We start from the raw sequence: 21,270 nt of genomic DNA, 5'->3' as shown, positions 1-21,270 counted from the left end.
GCAAGACCATGACTAATAAGTGTAGGTGACATGTCTCTTGATATCCACATCAGGGGGATACAAGGGGTTCTCATTTATGAGAACGATTTAAGCCGTAAGGGACCCGCATGTCACTGAGTAAACAAGACGTAGGTGCTCGTGTCTCTTGTTATCCACGCCAGGGGGATACGGGAGGTTCTCGACCTAAGGGGAACGGTTTAAGCCGCAAGGGACCCGCACGACACCGAGGGAGTCCGATGTACGTACATCGGTCATGTATGGGATTGATCTCGGGGTTACTCCACCCGGGACTATCCGTAAAATGAATCAAGATAATATTGTTTGTTCAACGCTAACCTAATGAATGAACTTATGTACGTTTATGTATGTTATGATTATGATTCTATGCACGACTATGATTATGATCATGTAAGAATCCATGCACGTTTATGTTTAAGAACAAGAGCACTAGATGCTATATGACAAGCTTAAGGCATGGAATAGAACAAGTAAGAACATAATACCGAAGACGATCTTAGGTTTCCCTTAATCGTCCGGTCTAGAATCGTGCCATGATTATGTTATGTTTAGGCCTCGATACATAGAGTGTATTCTTGGCAATGCGGTTTTAGGTTCCCCCTCAACCGCCATGACACGTATAGGAAGTGAAGCCTATAACAAGTTAAGATAAGACTATGACGGCCACTACTAAAAAAAAGCCATTTTGGGACAGAATTTCGGACGGATTAGGGACGGAATTTGCGGACGTTTCCCACGGAATTCGGACGAAATCATGTTTTCGGACGGAGTTTGGACAGATAGGGCGTCGTCTGAAAAAGCCGCGTCGCAAATTAGAATTCCGTCCCAAATTCCGTCCCAAAAATATTTCAGATGGATTTCGGACGGTTTTCACACTAAATCTGAAATCTAAGTTTGTGGTATATTGCGCTAAACTTCGGACGATTTTCGGACGGAGTTAAGTAGAAATTTCCAACGGATTTCGGACGGAATTAAGTTATTAAAACTTCCTACGAATTTCGGACGGAATTAACCAAATATTTAAAAAAAAAATTCTAAAACCAATATTCAATAATAATAATTATCAGAGTGAAAATATAATCAATCTCATAAAATGTACTACTAAAAGTCAAGTCATTTCATTAAAAATATAACAAGAGTATCACAATGTACTAATACAACTCAACAACTCAATATTCATTTCAGTAAAAATATAATAAGAGTATCACAAAATGTACTTAATACATTTTAACATTTCCTTTTAAAAGAAAACTCAACATTCAAATTAGCTAATAGAAATTTTAATAATAAATAAAATAAAACATTCCCCCAACATTAAATGATCATCCTCCCTTTTAAAAGAAAACTCAACATTCAAATTAGCTAATAGAAATTTTAATAATAAATAAAATAAAACATTCCCCCAACATTAAATGATCATCCTCTTGCATCCATAGGAGCGAATCAAGCTCAGTTGCATCATTAGTTACCAAAACGACGTCAAGACTTAATCTTTAGTACTCCTGCATAAAAATTAACATGATCAGAAAATTATCAAAACAAATGAAAGAGCAAAAAGGAATAAACCCTTAGAAAAACCATGGTAACTATCATGAGACTTATCTATAACCACTCAATTTATTAAAACTTTACTAAACAACAAAACTCGACCCAAATTAACAAGCTCAAAGACAGGTACAAACACAATACTAACAGCTGCATAACCATCATAGCAGTTGAGAAAATAAAAGGATTAATGTCTGCAAAATCAGACTCATAACCAGCAAAATAACTCCTAAACCAGCGAAAATAAACCTGCACAAAACCAGAAGAAATTGAGCATACCAAAGGAGAAAATTGATGACAGATATCTGAACCAAAAAAACTAGAACAACATCTATGTTTGATTTGAAATTGTGCACCTTACATCATCTAAGTTTGACATGCATGGTATGCGTAAAATGTGAGAATTGGATCTGCCACTTTTCTAGCTTGAACCCTCTAAATTACCAAAACCATCGAATAATAATCTGTTGCGGGGGCAATGAGCATTTGTTATCCCATATTTTGGACTCAGGTTTACATACAAGCATGTTAATTGATATCTAACACTTTTATTAGTGCTTACCTAGTCAACTAATATCCGACAATTTATCCTTAGTACTAACTTGAGAAAACTTGAATTCATTGATTTGAGGTTTCAAATCGAACATGTCAAGTAGAGATTCTGCTAGATCTGAAACAAAAAACAAACATATAAGAAGCATAAAAGAATGAATGATAACTAAGTCAAATACAACTTATGAACGATGACTATAAAATTTCAATTTGAGCAGAGAAAGCTCACCAAAAAAGTCATCATAATAAAAAATAAAAAAAAGTAGATAGAATCACAAAGTGCACTATAAAAGCTTATTTCAATATGAATCAATCGCTAAAGATTGATGGATCAAGTTTGCAAAGACTAATTCTCTAATCTCATCTTAAGAATGATTAACATGTCAAAGTGACACTACTAAAAAGGCCATTGATGGCCTCACTTTTATATATATGTTTTGTAGAGAATCAATGGTATACCGTGCAAGAGAAAACAACAACAAATTAATACCTGCAACACCAAAAACCAGTGTCCCTAATTAGATTACAAAGCATGATAATGTGATCGAACAAGAAAAAAAAAACATGATGTTTTGTCAAAGAGGCAAACTAACGTTTTGTTTTTGGCATACATAGTTTCCTACCAGAAAGTTGTACATCTAACTCTATAGTTTAAAGACACAGGGTTTCAAATGGACTAAATCTAAACCTGCAATGGTTTCAAATTTTGGATCAACCTCATATTTCTTTTCTGTAATTAAATAGCACTGTCACAAACTACATCCTGCAGTTTGCAATTCAAACCCTATTATTATTCCCAGCTCATTATAATGTTACAACGTATTCAAACAAGACCTTTTATATAATTAGTAAAAGTAACACCAAAATCCAGTATACCGTTCTATGTCTTCATAGGAAAAACCCAACAACAAATTAATCTAACAGTCATCAATAATTAGCAACAAATAACAAACTTCAAAACAAAATTATAAAATTAAAAAGAAAAAACCCAAAACACCACAAATCAGCCCATTTATCATACTAACATCAGTTCAATATGATATAAAAAAACCCATAACATAAATGAACAAATGACCACAATTTAATCAACATACATCCAGATTCTGTAACACCCCGTTCTCCCAACAACGTAATATTAATTATTATAATCAGAGTAATCACACAACGGAGTGTCACACTACTTTTCAAAAATTCATAAATAGAAAATATCTATTTATTTAAGGCCAACATAAAGAATCTTAATAAACTGCAGCGGAATAATTCTTTAAAAATATAATTTCAACCAAAATTCAACATCAATGAAAATCTTGGCACAAAGGCCCCAACATAATTCAACTTTATTTTCAACAACGATAAACTCTAATAGCAAGTCTTTTCCAAAATATGTGATACATAAAAGAAATGAGAAGACATTCGCAACGATTTCCCCATCCTAGTATGTATCAGAGCCCTAGACACTTGAGCCGACCAAACCTACAAGTCATCCGTACCTGCACATTACCCACGGTCGAGGCAACATATACGCAGAAGGGGTGAGAAACTTATCCAATAATAATAATATATAATTCATCAAATTAATGAAAACAACAAAGCATATCACAACAGGCATCATTAATAATGTATTTAAATAAACACATAAGCAACGACATAATTATTTTCAGCAACAAGGTACATCAACAACAACAACGTTATCCACAACGACACCGACAACTCGACAATGCGACGACGACAACAACTCGACAATGCTACAACGACAACAACAACCCAACAATGCTACGACAACAACAACTAATGCATCATGCAGGTGGTACCAATCTACGCGCGTTGAATGCTAAACATTCCAGGGCATAAGCCCCCAACAATTTGGATGGTTAAAGCATCCCAGGGCATAAGCCCCCAACAGGTGAATGATAAACATTCCAGGGCATAAGCCCCCAACGGGTTGAATGATGAACATTCCAGGGCATAATGTAACACCCCGTTTTCCCAACATAAAAATTTCATTTAAAAATCCGAGTATTTTGATCACAACGGAATGTCACATACTTCATTCAAATCATAAAATGGATAATAATGATTATCTTTCAAATTCAACATCATGAAATATCTTAAACTATTGCAGCGGAAAATAGTTTAACATTTTAAAGTCTTGGCACGCAGGCCTTATTGGAAAATCTCATAAATTAGTTCATAAAAGAGACACGTAAGGAATAGAAGTAAAAGCAAGCCCCCATCCCGTTACGTATCAGAGCACCTAGACACCGACTGAGGAGTCCACTCACGAACGCCTCTAATCTTTATTACCTGCACATTACCCACGGTCGAGGCAACATATACGCAGAAGGGGTGAGATTTCATAATCAATACATTAAGCATATAATCCAATAAAATGCATTTAACAACTTAAACATTAATAACATATCAACAATTAACAATCAGTATATTTTTCATTTCATAACAATACGATCATCAAATATCATTACTAATTTTCATCACAAATCATAATCAACTTAACACTCAGCTTGACGACACAACTCATCTTTGACCATGCAACTCTATCAACTCAACATCAACTCGACAACACAACTCATCTTAGACCATGCAACTCTATCAACTCAACAACAACTTGACAACTTAACATCATGAACTTCTTGATATGCAAATGCATGTGGTACCAATCAACAACAAATGAGCATAATAGGCTCTTCAACGTGTGAGCACAAAGGCTGCCGGGCCTAAAGCCCCCAACTTTAATGAGCACAAAGGCTGCCGGGCCTAAAGCCCCCAACTTTAATGAGCACAAAGGCTGCCGGGCCTAAAGCCCCCAACTTTAATGAGTATGCAATGGACTCAAACTTCCAGCAACTTAGACGACATCATGAACGACTCATACGACTCATAATCATGGACAACTTCTTAATTTCTTGCAACATAGACCGACTCATGCAATCTCAAGACATTAAAGGTCAGCAGCAATGAACAGCAACAGATTTACAACATATAACAGTGTTGGAATATCTCAACATCATTAAAGAAATGGATTACATCAACATAAATATCATAAAAACATCATAACATTATTCATGCAACATTATTAATCATTTCAGTCATTTAAACAGACTTCTGTAACATCTAGAAACATTCTAAATCACCCTCATTCTTACTTCTAAGGTCAGCTCAAGACTATACGTGCGAAAGGATCGCATCGGGACAATTTTGGGCAACTAACAGCCTAACTCGCAGTTGCGAGTAACTTCACTCGCAATGGCGAGCAAAGTGTGCATTCTGGGTTCCTACGTATTTACTCGCAGTGGCGAGTTATTCTGCTCGCAGTTGCGAGCTTACAGGTCACTCGCAGTTGCGAGTTGCATTGCTCGCAGTTGCGAGTTCTGGGTTCTAGCTCGCAGATGCGAGTGTTCTTGCTCGCAGGTGCGAGCGATGAATGTCAGTACGGCCAGAAACCTAAAAATTCCAACTTTTCACTTAATCTCCTAATTCTAACCTCAATTCAACATCTAATTATCATCTTATGGTATAACTAAGTTCTGTACACTAATTTAGCATCAACCTAACATCTTTTCATGATTCAATCATCCAATTCGGTCTTAAACCTAATCCCCAATTCTCACCAAAACTTAACCTAATCATGCCAAATTCATCCTATAGAATCATACCCTTAATAGTAATGAAAATTAGTCTCACCCTTACCTGATAATAGCAGAATCGCAGCTCTCCCTCTAGTTCTCCTCTTTTCTGACTTTTCTCCCTTTTTCTCCAAAAACGTACGTATTCTGTTTTCTAACTTTTGTTGTCTATTTATCTCTTCTAATTACTCTTATCACTACTAATTGCTCATCTCACATCACAGCCCAATTTTTCATATTTTTATTTTATTTATCAAATCTTATTTTATTTAATAATAAAATAAGTCATAACAACATAGCAACTTCACCACAACAAAATACTCCACATTATGCAGTTATAAATCATATAACCCACTCAACTTCATGAATCATAAAATTCACACATATCAATCATGAAAATCACGTAAATCATATATATAAATATATTTTTAAATAATCGAATAATTAAGACGGGCGTTACAACTCTCCCCAACTTATAGAATTTTCGTCCTCGAAAATTTACCTCAAGCAAACAACTCTGGATAAGACTCCATCATCTTACTCTCTAGCTCCCATGTCAGGCTTTCACCAGTCGTTCCACTCCAAACAACTCTCACTAGAGGTATCTCCTTGCCTCTCAACGTCTTCATCTTGCGATCATCAATCCTCAAGGGTAAGGTCTCCACCGTAAGGTTGTCTCTAACTTGCACATCATCACTCTGAATCACATGGGATGGGTCTGGAACATATTTCCTCAGCTGCGACACATGAAACACATCGTGCAAATTCGATAAATGCGGTGGTAAGCCAACTCTATAAGCCACCGTGCCAATTCTCTCGGATATCTGATAAGGACCAATAAACTTTGGAGTCAATTTCTTTGACTTCAATGCACGACCGACACCGGTCGTTGGAGTAACTCTCAAGAACACATGGTCTCCCTCTTGAAACTCAAGGTCTTTCTTACGCTTATCATGGTAGCTCTTCTGTCGACTCTGCGACGCTTTCATCTTCTCTTGAATCATCTTCACCTTCTCAGTAGTCTGTTGAACAATTTCTGGTCCTAGAACCACACTTTCACCGGTCTCAAACCAACACAACGGAGTCCTACACCTCCGACCATACAAAGCCTCGAAAGGTGCCATCCCAATACTTGAATGATAGCTGTTATTATAAGTGAACTCTATCAACGGAAGATGACTATCCCAAGTTCCACCTTGCTCAAGTACACAAACTCTCAACAAGTCTTCGAGTGACTGAATCGTTCTTTCCGACTGACCATCTGTTTGAGGATGATAAGCCGAACTCAATCTCAACTTAGAGCCTAAAGCCTCTTGCAAACTCTTCCAAAATCTAGAAGTAAATCTTGGATCTCTATCTGACACGATGCTTGAAGGAACACCGTGCAATTTCACTATGTCTCGAATATAAATCTCTGCCAACTGAGCCACAGGAAAACTAATATTAATCGGAAGGAAATGTGCCGACTTCGTCAATCTGTCAACAATCACCCAAATAGCGTCATTTCCCTTAGGAGTATTCGGTAAACTTGTCACAAAATCCATGGATATACTATCCCATTTCCATTCTGGTACATCTAACGGTGTCATCAACCCAGCAGGTTTCTGATGCTCCACCTTCGACTTCTGACAAATCAAACAAGAGTACACAAATTGTGCCACATCACGTTTCAATCCTGACCACCAAAACAACTTCTTTAAATCATGATACATCTTTGTAGCTCCCGGATGAATGCTCAAGCTACTCCTATGACTCTCTTCCAGAATCATCTTTTTTATCTCATCATTGTCTGGAATACAAATCCTACCTCGGAACCTCAACACACCTTGATCATCGACTTTAAAGTCACCATCTTCAGTTTGATTACTAGCAACCAACAAGTCCACAAACTTAACATCAACCTTCTGTGCATCTCTAATACTTTTCAAGAAATCGTTATCAATTTTCAGCATTCCTAACTTAACGCTCCGAGACGACATTTCACAAACTAAGCTCATATCTCTAAACTGTTCAAGTAACTCAAATTCCTTCACCATCATAGCAGACATATGTAAACTCTTCCTACTTAAGGCATCCGCAACAACATTAGCTTTACCCGGATGGTAATTCAAACTAAAGTCATAATCCTTCAACAATTCGAGCCACCGTCGCTGTCGCATATTCAATTCTTTCTGATCAAACAAATACTTCAAGCTCTTGTGATCACTAAACACCTCAAATCTCGAACCATACAAGTAATGTCTCCAAATCTTAAGGACAAATACGACTGCAGCTAACTCAAGGTCATGAGTAGGATAGTTTCGTTCATGAGTTCTCAACTGTCTTGATGCATAAGCAACAACTTTACCATCTTGCATAAGTACACCGCCTAAGCCCAATTTGGACGCATCACAATACACTGCAAAAGGTTCATCAGGTTTTGGCAAAATCAAAACTGGAGCCGTCGTCAAACGCTCCTTCAATTCATTAAAACTGTTCTCACAATGAACATCCCACACAAAGGTTTTACCTTTACACGTCAACTGTGTTAACGGAAGTGCCAACTTAGAAAATCCTTCTATAAATCTTCGATAGTATCCTGCCAAACCCAAAAAGCTTCTAATCTCTGTAACCGATTTAGGAGTCTCCCATTGTGATACTGCTTCAACTTTAGATGGATCAACTGCAATACCACTACTAGAAATAACATGGCCCAGAAAACTTACCTCGTCCAACCAGAATTCACACTTGGACAATTTAGCATACAACTTCTTCTCTTTCAGCACTTGCAAAACAATTTTCAAATGTTCTGCATGTTCTTCTTCTGTCTTAGAGTAAATCAAAATATCATCGATGAACACAACCACAAAGCGATCCAAAAATGCATGGAAAATGCGATTCATATACTCCATAAACACGCCAGGCGCGTTACTCACACCAAAAGGCATCACCTTATATTCATAATGACCATATCGCGTCCTAAAGGCCGTCTTCTGCATATCTTCATCTTTTACTTTAATCTGATGATAACCCGACCTTAAATCAATCTTGCTGAACACACGTGCACCCACCAGCTGGTCCATCAAATCATCAATTCTAGGAAGTGGATATCTATTCTTTATAGTTACTTTATTCAGTTGTCGATAATCAATGCACAACCTCATACTTTTTCTTCTTTACCAACAATACCGGCGCTCCCCAAGGTGAAACACTCGGTCTTATGAACTTCTTATCAAGAAAATCTTCCAATTGTTTCTTCAACTCAGCCAACTCAGAAACTGACATACGATAAGGTATCATAGACACATGCTTTGTTCCCGGAACAAGATCAATAGAAAATTCAACCTCTCGCTTCAGGAAAACTTCGGGAAATCCGCACACAATTTGCAACTTATCACTCACCGCTTGATTCTCAATTGACAGTGACACCATCAACGAAACATCAGAATTCCATCACGTGCTAACTGCTTCAGCTGCTTAGTAGACAAAACTCTGCTCCACTTTCTTCTTCAGCAGAAGAGAAATACACCGACTTACTAAAACAATTAATGTGAACATGGTTGTACTCCAACCAGTTCATACTAAGGGTTAAACAACAAACAAGACAACTTAAATACAGTACAAAACTGTAAAACGACACAACGCGACTCAACTACTTGGCCGGACGGACCGACCTGCTCTGATACCAATTGTAACACCCCGTTTTCCCAACATAAAAATTTCATTTAAAAATCAGAGTATTTTGATCACAACGGAATGTCACATACTTCATTCAAATCATAAAATGGATAATAATGATTATCTTTCAAATTCAACATCATGAAATATCTTAAACTATTGCAGCGGAAAATAGTTTAACATTTTAAAGTCTTGGCACGCAGGCCTTATTGGAAAATCTCATAAATTAGTTCATAAAAGAGACACGTAAGGAATAGAAGTAAAAGCAAGCCCCCATCCCGTTACGTATCAGAGCACCTAGACACCGACTGAGGAGTCCACTCACGAACGCCTCTAATCTTTATTACCTGCACATTACCCACGGTCGAGGCAACATATACGCAGAAGGGGTGAGATTTCATAATCAATACATTAAGCATATAATCCAATAAAATGCATTTAACAACTTAAACATTAATAACATATCAACAATTAACAATCAGTATATTTTTCATTTCATAACAATACGATCATCAAATATCATTACTAATTTTCATCACAAATCATAATCAACTTAACACTCAGCTTGACGACACAACTCATCTTTGACCATGCAACTCTATCAACTCAACATCAACTCGACAACACAACTCATCTTAGACCATGCAACTCTATCAACTCAACAACAACTTGACAACTTAACATCATGAACTTCTTGATATGCAAATGCATGTGGTACCAATCAACAACAAATGAGCATAATAGGCTCTTCAACGTGTGAGCACAAAGGCTGCCGGGCCTAAAGCCCCCAACTTTAATGAGCACAAAGGCTGCCGGGCCTAAAGCCCCCAACTTTAATGAGCACAAAGGCTGCCGGGCCTAAAGCCCCCAACTTTAATGAGCACAAAGGCTGCCGGGCCTAAAGCCCCCAACTTTAATGAGTATGCAATGGACTCAAACTTCCAGCAACTTAGACGACATCATGAACGACTCATACGACTCATAATCATGGACAACTTCTTAATTTCTTGCAACATAGACCGACTCATGCAATCTCAAGACATTAAAGGTCAGCAGCAATGAACAGCAACAGATTTACAACATATAACAGTGTTGGAATATCTCAACATCATTAAAGAAATGGATTACATCAACATAAATATCATAAAAACATCATAACATTATTCATGCAACATTATTAATCATTTCAGTCATTTAAACAGACTTCTGTAACATCTAGAAACATTCTAAATCACCCTCATTCTTACTTCTAAGGTCAGCTCAAGACTATACGTGCGAAAGGATCGCATCGGGACAATTTTGGGCAACTAACAGCCTAACTCGCAGTTGCGAGTAACTTCACTCGCAATGGCGAGCAAAGTGTGCATTCTGGGTTCCTACGTATTTACTCGCAGTGGCGAGTTATTCTGCTCGCAGTTGCGAGCTTACAGGTCACTCGCAGTTGCGAGTTGCATTGCTCGCAGTTGCGAGTTCTGGGTTCTAGCTCGCAGATGCGAGTGTTCTTGCTCGCAGGTGCGAGCGATGAATGTCAGTACGGCCAGAAACCTAAAAATTCCAACTTTTCACTTAATCTCCTAATTCTAACCTCAATTCAACATCTAATTATCATCTTATGGTATAACTAAGTTCTGTACACTAATTTAGCATCAACCTAACATCTTTTCATGATTCAATCATCCAATTCGGTCTTAAACCTAATCCCCAATTCTCACCAAAACTTAACCTAATCATGCCAAATTCATCCTATAGAATCATACCCTTAATAGTAATGAAAATTAGTCTCACCCTTACCTGATAATAGCAGAATCGCAGCTCTCCCTCTAGTTCTCCTCTTTTCTGACTTTTCTCCCTTTTTCTCCAAAAACGTACGTATTCTGTTTTCTAACTTTTGTTGTCTATTTATCTCTTCTAATTACTCTTATCACTACTAATTGCTCATCTCACATCACAGCCCAATTTTTCATATTTTTATTTTATTTATCAAATCTTATTTTATTTAATAATAAAATAAGTCATAACAACATAGCAACTTCACCACAACAAAATACTCCACATTATGCAGTTATAAATCATATAACCCACTCAACTTCATGAATCATAAAATTCACACATATCAATCATGAAAATCACGTAAATCATATATATAAATATATTTTTAAATAATCGAATAATTAAGACGGGCGTTACACATAAGCCCCCAACAGATGTGAGTATGCAAATGGACTCAACTTGTGTATATCAACATACAACTTCAACAACGACTACAACAACAACATATGTGCCTAAAACAATTATGACACACTCCCCAACTTTGACATCAGATGATACAACGACATCAACAACGGAAATCAACAACATAGCATATATATATATATATATATATATATAAATCAATTACATTCATCTCAGAATCTAAAACATCCCCCAAAAGCAATTAAGTTTTGATCAATAGAACATAATTCAAATATCCATAAAACACCTCAACTAAATCCCTAACACTTAAGTTTGAAGTTGGGAAACCAACCATAAGTTTTTGGACTAACTTGGGATTAGTTATGCTAAGTTTTCTTAAATTTTGCTAAAGACCCACTTGGACTATTTTTATCATAACTCAAAATCTACAAATCTTTTCCACTCCAAACCAAGGCCATTTTAAAGCTAACTTAATTATCTATAACTTTCATGTTTACACCGAAAGCTAATTCAAAACAAAAATGGGTGAAAAAGACGCAAGAACACGAAACAGGGGAATGTTGTCACTGTTACATCGTACTACGATGGAATGCATCGTACTACGATGGGATATACTGAAAAATTCTTGTTTGCTGCTGAAAAAATCGTAGTACGATTTCCCAGCATCGTACTACGATGGGACATGAACAGATTTACGAGAACAGACCAGTTTTCACTCCAAAACCCAATTTTTGATCCCCTAATCACCCAAAATGAATTAGAACAATGTTTATAGGTTCCATATACAACCTAGCAACCAAAACAACATAGAAACATGCAATTCAACAACAAGTTTCATCATAATTCAACATCTAACATAACTTCTCAAACCCTAAAAACCAAGAACAACAAATTCATCAATTTTCAAATTATATACCATGATTATTGAAAGGAATCCCACCCTTACCTTATCACAGCAAATTCTACAGCAAAAACGGTTGGATTCTCTCTTCCTAGCTCTTCTCCTAGCTTTCTCTTGGTTCTTCTCCTTTTTCTCTCCAAAAACCAGTTTTTCTATTGTTTGTACGTGTAACTGTTTCTATCTGATTTTCTTTCTTTTACTCCCAAAAAATATAACTCCTTTCTTTTCATTTAACTCCCACTAAACTCTCATAATTATTTACTTAATTCCCATTAACCAAAATAAATAATAATTCTACCTATTTCTATTTCTCCTATTATTTCCACAAATAATAAAGCCATATTCATTTAAATAAAACTCAACTCCATAAATCATATAATAAAATAGCATCACACCATATATCACATAAAATCACTCAAAACACATATTTCACATAAAATCATATATTTAACAGATAAAGTCATATAAAAATATTCACACATCTATTAAAAGTAATAGAATAAAAATGGGGCGTTACAACTCTCCCCAACTTATAGAATTTCGTCCTCGAAATATTACCTCAAGTAAACAAGTCAGGATAAGACTCCTGCATCTTACTCTCCAACTCCCAAGTAAGACTTTCACCAGCTGCTCCCCCCCAAACAACTCTCACTAGGGGTATCTCCTTGTCTCTCAACGTCTTCACCTTGCGATCATCAATCCTCAAAGGTAAAGTTTCTACCGTAAGGTTGTCCCTAACTTGCACATCATCTCTAGGAATAACATGTGAAGGATCCGCTACATATTTCCGAAGTTGCGACACATGAAACACATCATGCAAGTTCGAAAGATGTGGTGGCAAACCGACTCTATAAGCCACCGTGCCAATTCTCTCAGATATTTGATAAGGACCAATAAACTTTGGAGTCAACTTCTTGGACTTCAATGCACGACCCACACCGGTCATAGGAGTGACTCTCAAGAACACATGGTCACCCTCTTGAAACTCAAGGTCCTTCCTACGCTTGTCATGATAACTCTTCTGTCGACTCTGCGACGCTTTCATATGCTCTCTTATCATCTTGACCTTCTCCGTGGTCTGCTGAACTATTTCAGGTCCCAACACAATACTTTCACCCGACTCAAACCAACATAAAGGAGTTCTACACCTTCGACCATATAAAGCTTCGAAAGGTGCCATACCAATACTCGAATGGTAACTATTGTTGTACGTGAACTCTATCAATGGTAGGTGACTGTCCCAAGCTCCACCTTGCTCAAGTACACACACCCTCAACAAATCTTCTAATGATTGAATCGTCCTTTCCGACTGACCATCTGTTTGCGGATGATACGCTGAACTCAACTTCAACTGAGAGCCCAAAGCTTCTTGCAAGCTCTTCCAAAATCTCGAAGTGAACCTCGGATCTCTATCCGACACAATACTCGACGGGACACCATGCAACTTCACAATATTATGAATATAAATCTCCGCCAACTGAGCTACCGAATAAGTGATATTAATTGGAATAAAATGTGCTGACTTCGTCAATCTATCGATAACAACCCAAATGGCATCATGCCCTCTTTGAGTGTTTGGTAAACTCATCACAAAGTCCATGGAGATGCTATCCCATTTCCATTCCGGCACATCTAAAGGCGTCAACAAACCAGCAGGCTTCTGATGTTCAACTTTCGATTTCTAACAAGTCAAACACGCATAAACAAATTGTGCGACATCACGCTTCAACCCAGACCACCAAAACAGTTTCTTCAAGTCATGGTACATCTTTGTAGCTCCCGGATGGATACTCAAGTTGCTTCTGTGACTTTCTTCTAAAATCAACTTTTTCAATTCATTATTATCAGGAATACAAATCCTGCCTCGGAATCTCAACACTCCTTGATCATCAACCTGGAAATCACCATCTGCAGTCTGATTACTAGCAACCATCAAGTCTACAAATTTCACATCAACTTCCTGTGCTTCTTTGATACTCTTCAAGAAATCATTATTAATCTTCAACATACCCAACTGTACACTATGAGGTGCCAATTCACAAACAAGACTCAAGTCTCTAAACTGCTCTAGCAATTCAAATTCTTTCACCATCATAGCCGACATGTGCAACGTTTTCCTACTCAAGGCATCTGCAACCACATTAGCTTTACCCGGATGGTAATTTAAGCCAAAATCATAATCTTTCAACAACTCTAGCCACCTTCTCTGCCTCATGTTCAACTCTTTTTGATCAAATAAATATTTCAGACTCTTATGATCACTAAACACTTCAAATCTGGAACCGTACAAATAATGCCTCCAAATTTTCAACACAAAAACCACAGCAGCCAACTCTAAATCATGTGTAGGATAATTCTTCTCATGTATTCTCAATTGTCTCGAAGCATAAGCTACTACCTTGCCATCTTGCATAAGCACACCACCTAAGCCCAACTTGGACGCATCACAATATACCACAAAAGGTTTATCCGGCTCTGGTAAAATTAAAATTGGAGCCGTTGTCAATCTTCGCTTCAACTCATTGAAATTATTCTCACACTGAGCATCCCACACAAAAGCTTTACCTTTACAGGTCAACTGAGTCAATGGAAGTGCCAACTTCGAAAATCCTTCGATAAATCTTCTGTAATAACCAGCCAAACCAAGAAAACTTCTAATCTCTGTAACTGACTTAGGAGTCTCCCATTGTGATACCGCTTCAACCTTCGACGGGTCAACTGCAATACCACTACCAGAAATAATATGGCCAAGGAAACTTACTTCACTTAACCAGAACTCGCACTTTGACAACTTTGCATACAACTTCTTTTCTTTCAGCACCTGCAACACAATCTTCAGATGTTCTGCATGCTCTTCTTCAGTCTTAGAATATATCAAGATATCATCAATAAATACAACAACAAACTTATCCAGAAAAGCATGAAAAATTCTGTTCATATACTCCATGAACACACCTGGCGCATTAGTGACACCGAAGGGCATCACTTTATACTCATAATGGCCATACCGTGTCCTAAAGGCCGTCTTCTGCATATCTTCATCGTTCACCTTAATCTGATGGTAACCTGACCTCAAATCAATTTTACTAAACACGCGAGCACCCACTAATTGATCCATCAAGTCGTCAATTCTCGGAAGTGGATACCTGTTCTTTATCGTCACTTTATTAAGCTGACGGTAATCTATGCACAATCTCATGCTACCATCCTTCTTCTTCACCAACAATACCGGCGCTCCCCAAGGTGAGACACTCGGTCTTACAAACTTCTTATCAAGCAATTCTTCCAACTGCTTCTTCAATTCTGCCAACTCGGAGGCTGACATACGGTAAGGAGCCATCGACACAGGCTTCGTACCCGGTACAAGATCAATCGAAAATTCAACCTCCCTCTCTGGTGGCACATCTGGAATCTCATCAGGAAAAACTTCAGGAAATTCATTCACCACGGGCAATCTATCAATTATCGACTGACTCTCTACAGACAAATACGCCATGATGGAAAACATTAAGTTTCCATCATGCTCTAACCGCTTCAGCTGCTTGGTAGATAAAAATTCTGCTCCACTCTCTTCTTCAGCAGAAGAAAAGTACACCGTCTTTCTAAAACAATTAATATGCACATGGTTGTATTCCAACCAGTTCATACCAAGGATCACATCCATACCCGTCAATGGCAAACATACAAGATCAACTTCAAAATCTCTACCATACATGGATATAGGGCAACTCTGACAAACAAACGATGTGGTTACTGAACCCTTAGCTGGAGTTTCAACAACCATTTCCACAGGCATACTTGACATAACTAAACCCAACTTATTTGCACAATCAACAGCAATGAAACAATGTGTAGCACCAGTATCAATAATAGCAATTAAAGGAGTACCATTAAAGAAACAAGCACCTCTGATAAGTCGATCTTCATTAGCCGTTTGTGTACCGGCCAATGCAAACACCTTCCCACTAGTCTGAGTTTTCTTAGGCTTCTTGCACTGAGAACTAAGATGACCCTCTTCATCACAATTAAAGCAAACCATGTCACCACGCTTGCACTCAGCCATGATATGCCCTTTCTTGCCACAACGATGACACTTCTTCTCATCCCGTTGAGTACATGCATTACTCTTGTGGCCTTTCTCACCACACTTGTAGCAAACTATCTCAGCTTGAACATCTCTTCCCTTGGGTCTCCTTTCCTCAGGCATCCTCTGTTTGCCCTTGTCAGCAGGGGCACTGTAAGGCTTCGGACGACTCTGCTGTCCCTTACCCCTACGGTCACTCATCACCTTGTAGTGAGCTTTGGTATCATCTTCATAGATTCTGCATCTGCTCACCAAAGCAGAAAAGTCACTGATTAGCTGGTAACCAATGGCTCGCTTAATATCAGCACGCAAACCATTCTCAAACTTTATGCACTTAGAAAATTCAGCATTGTCTCCAGTATAGTGTGGATAGAACTGAGCCAACTCCACAAACTTGGCTGCATACTCTGTCACCGACATGTTTCCTTGCTTCAGCTCAAGGAACTCAATCTCTTTCCTTCCGCGAACATCCTCAGGGAAATATCTGTTCAGGAACTCCCTCCTAAACACAGCCCAAGTCACAACTGCATCACCTTGCTCTAATTCAGGTAAGAGACTCACCCACCAGTCATCAGCTTCCTCAGCTAGCATGTGCGTACCAAAACGTACCTTCTGGTCATCAGTACATTGCATAACCCTGAAAACTCTTTCAACTTCTTTGAGCCATGTCTGTGCTCCATCAGGGTCGTACCTTCCTTTGAAGGTAGGAGGATGATTCCTCAGAAATGCCTCCAACATTCTTACGTCAGCATTAACACCAGCACCAACATTTTGTTGTTGTCCTATAGCTTGGGCTACAGCTTCCAACGCAGCAGCCACCGCAGCATCGTTTCTTCCGGCCATTCTATTTCTCTTGTAACAGATAATATTCGCAGCCTCCAGGTCTCTACTCTACATAACAACATAAATCAGCACAACTGAGACAATATAAATTGTCAAACAACTCTACATGGCTCGACACGACTCTACTAATTGGCCGGACGGACCGACCTGCTCTGATACCAATTGTAACACCCCGTTCTCCCAACAACGTAATATTAATTATTATAATCAGAGTAATCACACAACGGAGTGTCACACTACTTTTCAAAAATTCATAAATAGAAAATATCTATTTATTTAAGGCCAACGTAAAGAATCTTAATAAACTGCAGCGGAATAATTCTTTAAAAATATAATTTCAACCAAAATTCAACATCAATGAAAATCTTGGCACAAAGGCCCCAACATAATTCAACTTTATTTTCAACAACGATAAACTCTAATAGCAAGTCTTTTCCAAAATATGTGATACATAAAAGAAATGAGAAGACATTCGCAACGATTTCCCCATCCTAGTATGTATCAGAGCCCTAGACACTTGAGCCGACCAAACCTACAAGTCATCCGTACCTGCACATTACCCACGGTCGAGGCAACATATACGCAGAAGGGGTGAGAAACTTATCCAATAATAATAATATATAATTCATCAAATTAATGAAAACAACAAAGCATATCACAACAGGCATCATTAATAATGTATTTAAATAAACACATAAGCAACGACATAATTATTTTCAGCAACAAGGTACATCAACAACAACAACGTTATCCACAACGACACCGACAACTCGACAATGCGACGACGACAACAACTCGACAATGCTACAACGACAACAACAACCCAACAATGTTACGACAACAACAACTAATGCATCATGCAGGTGGTACCAATCTACGCGCGTTGAATGCTAAACATTCCAGAGCATAAGCCCCCAACAATTTGGATGGTTAAAGCATCCCAGGGCATAAGCCCCCAACGGGTTGAATGATGAACATTCCAGGGCATAAGCCCCCAACAGATGTGAGTATGCAAATGGACTCAACTTGTGTATATCAACATACAACTTCAACAACGACTACAACAACAACATATGTGCCTAAAACAATTATGACACACTCCCCAACTTTGACATCAGATGATACAACGACATCAACAACGGAAATCAACAACATAGCATATATATATATAAATCAATTACATTTATCTCAGAATCTAAAACATCCCCCAAAAGCAATTAAGTTTTGATCAATAGAACATAATTCAAATATCCATAAAACACCTCAACTAAATCCCTAACACTTAAGTTTGAAGTTGGGAAACCAACCATAAGTTTTTGGACTAACTTGGGATTAGTTATGCTAAGTTTTCTTAAATTTTGCTAAAGACCCACTTGGACTATTTTTATCATAACTCAAAATCTACAAATCTTTTCCACTCCAAACCAAGGCCATTTTAAAGCTAACTTAATTATCTACAACTTTCATGTTTACACCGAAAGCTAATTCAAAACAAAAACGGGTGAAAAAGACGCAAGAACACGAAACAAGGGAATGTTGTCACTGTTACATCGTACTACGATGGAATGCATCGTACTACGATGGGATATACTGAAAAATTCTTGTTTGCTGCTGGAAAAATCGTAGTACGATTTCCCAGCATCGTACTACGATGGGACATGAACAGATTTACGAGAACAGACCAGTTTTCACTCCAAAACCCAATTTTTGATCCCCTAATCACCCAAAATGAATTAGAACAATGTTTATAGGTTCCATATACAACCTAGCAACCAAAACAACATAGAAACATGCAATTCAACAACAAGTTTCATCATAATTCAACATCTAACATAACTTCTCAAACCCTAAAAACCAAGAACAACAAATTCATCAATTTTCAAATTATATACCATGATTATTGAAAGGAATCCCACCCTTACCTTATCACAGCAAATTCTACAGCAAAAACGGTTGGATTCTCTCTTCCTAGCTCTTCTCCTAGCTTTCTCTTGGTTCTTCTCCTTTTTCTCTCCAAAAACCAGTTTTTCTATTGTTTGTACGTGAAACTGTTTCTATCTGATTTTCTTTCTTTTACTCCCAAAAAATATAACTCCTTTCTTTTCATTTAACTCCCACTAAACTCTCATAATTATTTACTTAATTCCCATTAACCAAAATAAATAATAATTCTACCTATTTCTATTTCTCCTATTATTTCCACAAATAATAAAGCCATATTCATTTAAATAAAACTCAACTCCATAAATCATATAATAAAATAGCATCACACCATATATCACATAAAATCACTCAAAACACATATTTCACATAAAATCATATATTTAACAGATAAAGTCATATAAAAATATTCACACATCTATTAAAAGTAATAGAATAAAAATGGGGCGTTACAGATTCCCCCAGATCACCATATCACTAACCCTAATAAGTAAAACAATACCTTGAATGAAAAAACTAAGAATCTGAAGAGATAGAGCCGAAATTGACTTTGGAAGAGCCAAAATCTGAAGAGAGGCTTTCCCCAATCTGAAGAAGAAGAGCCAAAATCACTTCCAACCTGAAGAGGAATAGCGGAAATATGAAGATGAAGATGCAAAATCTGAAGCAAAACCTGAAGAGGGGGAGTGAAACTGAGAAAATGATTTATCAAAGGAGGGAGAGAGAGCGGTACAAATTTGGAATAAATTTTTTAGGGATTGAAGAGAGAACACGCGATGGAAAGCTTTAACACAGTAGCTGGATATGAAAATAATTTATCAACACGGGCCGTCTGAAGTCCGTCTCAATGTTTCACACGGTTTTGGGACGGATTTGTTTTTTTAAAAGAAATTCGTGCGAAATTCGTGGGAAAAAACTCTGTTTGAACTTGTCATGAAAATTTCATACGATTTTGGGACGGATTTGGGACGAAAATTCAGCTCCGTTAAAACTGTCCCAAATCCGTCCGAAAAATTTAGACAAAATCTTATCCGTCCGAAAATTCCGTCTGAAAACACTGTTTTTTTAGTAGTGGGCTCTAGTATGCACGACCGTCTAGTATGCAAGTCCCCACACACGTATAATCAACCGTCAGGTTGTAATGTAGACACGTGGTGACCGGAGGTTTCCCCTTGAGGTTGCCTATAGCCTAGGATTTAGGGGAACTCACTGAGACATTATGTCTCATCCCAATCCTTATTTGTTTCAGATTAACAGGTTGGATTTGCAAGCTTGAAGTCGGATGGATATTTCAACAAGTGTGCGTTCGTGTCGCTGCAGAATGCTTTGGATTTTAAGGATTAATTATATATGTATGGTTGAGATGGTTATGTTATCTATGTTCGGACGCAATTTGTTGTATAAATATTCATTTGTATGTAGTTTATGTTGTAAATTTTAATGTATCCAGTACTAATATTAACGCACGTGCTAAACTTTCTAGATACGTCTGGTATGGGTGTTACATAACATTACTAAATTTTCCTTCATTAAATATGGTATAGGGAAGATAAATTAAAAAAATTGAAAGATGAGATAGTATTATAATAAAGCGTATAATAGAAGAAAAAAAACATCATTAATGATTCATTGGCGTTATAAAACGGCTTATAACTTGAGACAATTTTTTCTTAAAACGACTTATAATTTAGGACGGATGCAATATCTTCATGAATTGAATCAAATTCAAATTCTAATATAATATCAATGTATATTTTAAGTCTTTCATTATTGATAGAAATGAGTTACGTTAAAATATAATATATTTTTTTCATCGAATGAAATTGATATACCCTCAAACGAAGATGATTCTAGGTCTTTAATAAATTATTTTTATTTTTTATTTTAGGGTC

General features: G+C 37.3%; 2 protein-coding genes and 1 long non-coding RNA gene across 3 annotated transcripts in view; 2 read left to right on the top strand and 1 right to left on the bottom strand.

Annotated features, from left to right (window-relative positions):
• LOC146896412 (uncharacterized) overlaps positions 1 to 20,864 on the top strand; it is a 22,035-nt gene extending 1,171 nt beyond the window's left edge. Inside the window, exon 2 of the long non-coding RNA XR_015022171.1 lies at positions 20,628 to 20,864. This is a non-coding gene — a long non-coding RNA (uncharacterized LOC146896412). The remainder of the gene's footprint in view (positions 1 to 20,627) is intronic.
• LOC146896409 (methyl jasmonate esterase 1-like) overlaps positions 1 to 21,270 on the top strand; it is a 44,446-nt gene that overhangs the window by 4,907 nt on the left and 18,269 nt on the right. The gene's annotated exons all lie outside the window — the stretch shown is intronic.
• Positions 14,178 to 18,260, bottom strand: LOC146896413 (uncharacterized). The gene is made up of 2 exons (XM_085732766.1): positions 14,521 to 18,260; positions 14,178 to 14,191 (listed from the first exon to the last, which is right to left on the bottom strand). The coding sequence occupies exons 1-2, from the start codon at positions 17,435 to 17,437 to the stop codon at positions 14,178 to 14,180; spliced, it is 2,931 nt and encodes a 976-aa protein (XP_085588892.1). The 5' UTR covers positions 17,438 to 18,260.

Source organism: Medicago sativa, chromosome 8 (genome assembly GCF_051527215.1).
Source record: "Medicago sativa cultivar Bolivia chromosome 8, Bolivia_mono, whole genome shotgun sequence".
NCBI classification, from domain to species: domain Eukaryota; kingdom Viridiplantae; phylum Streptophyta; class Magnoliopsida; order Fabales; family Fabaceae; genus Medicago; species Medicago sativa.
The sequence above is the reverse complement of the archived record's forward strand: the minus strand, read 5'-3'. Positions and strand labels throughout refer to the sequence as shown.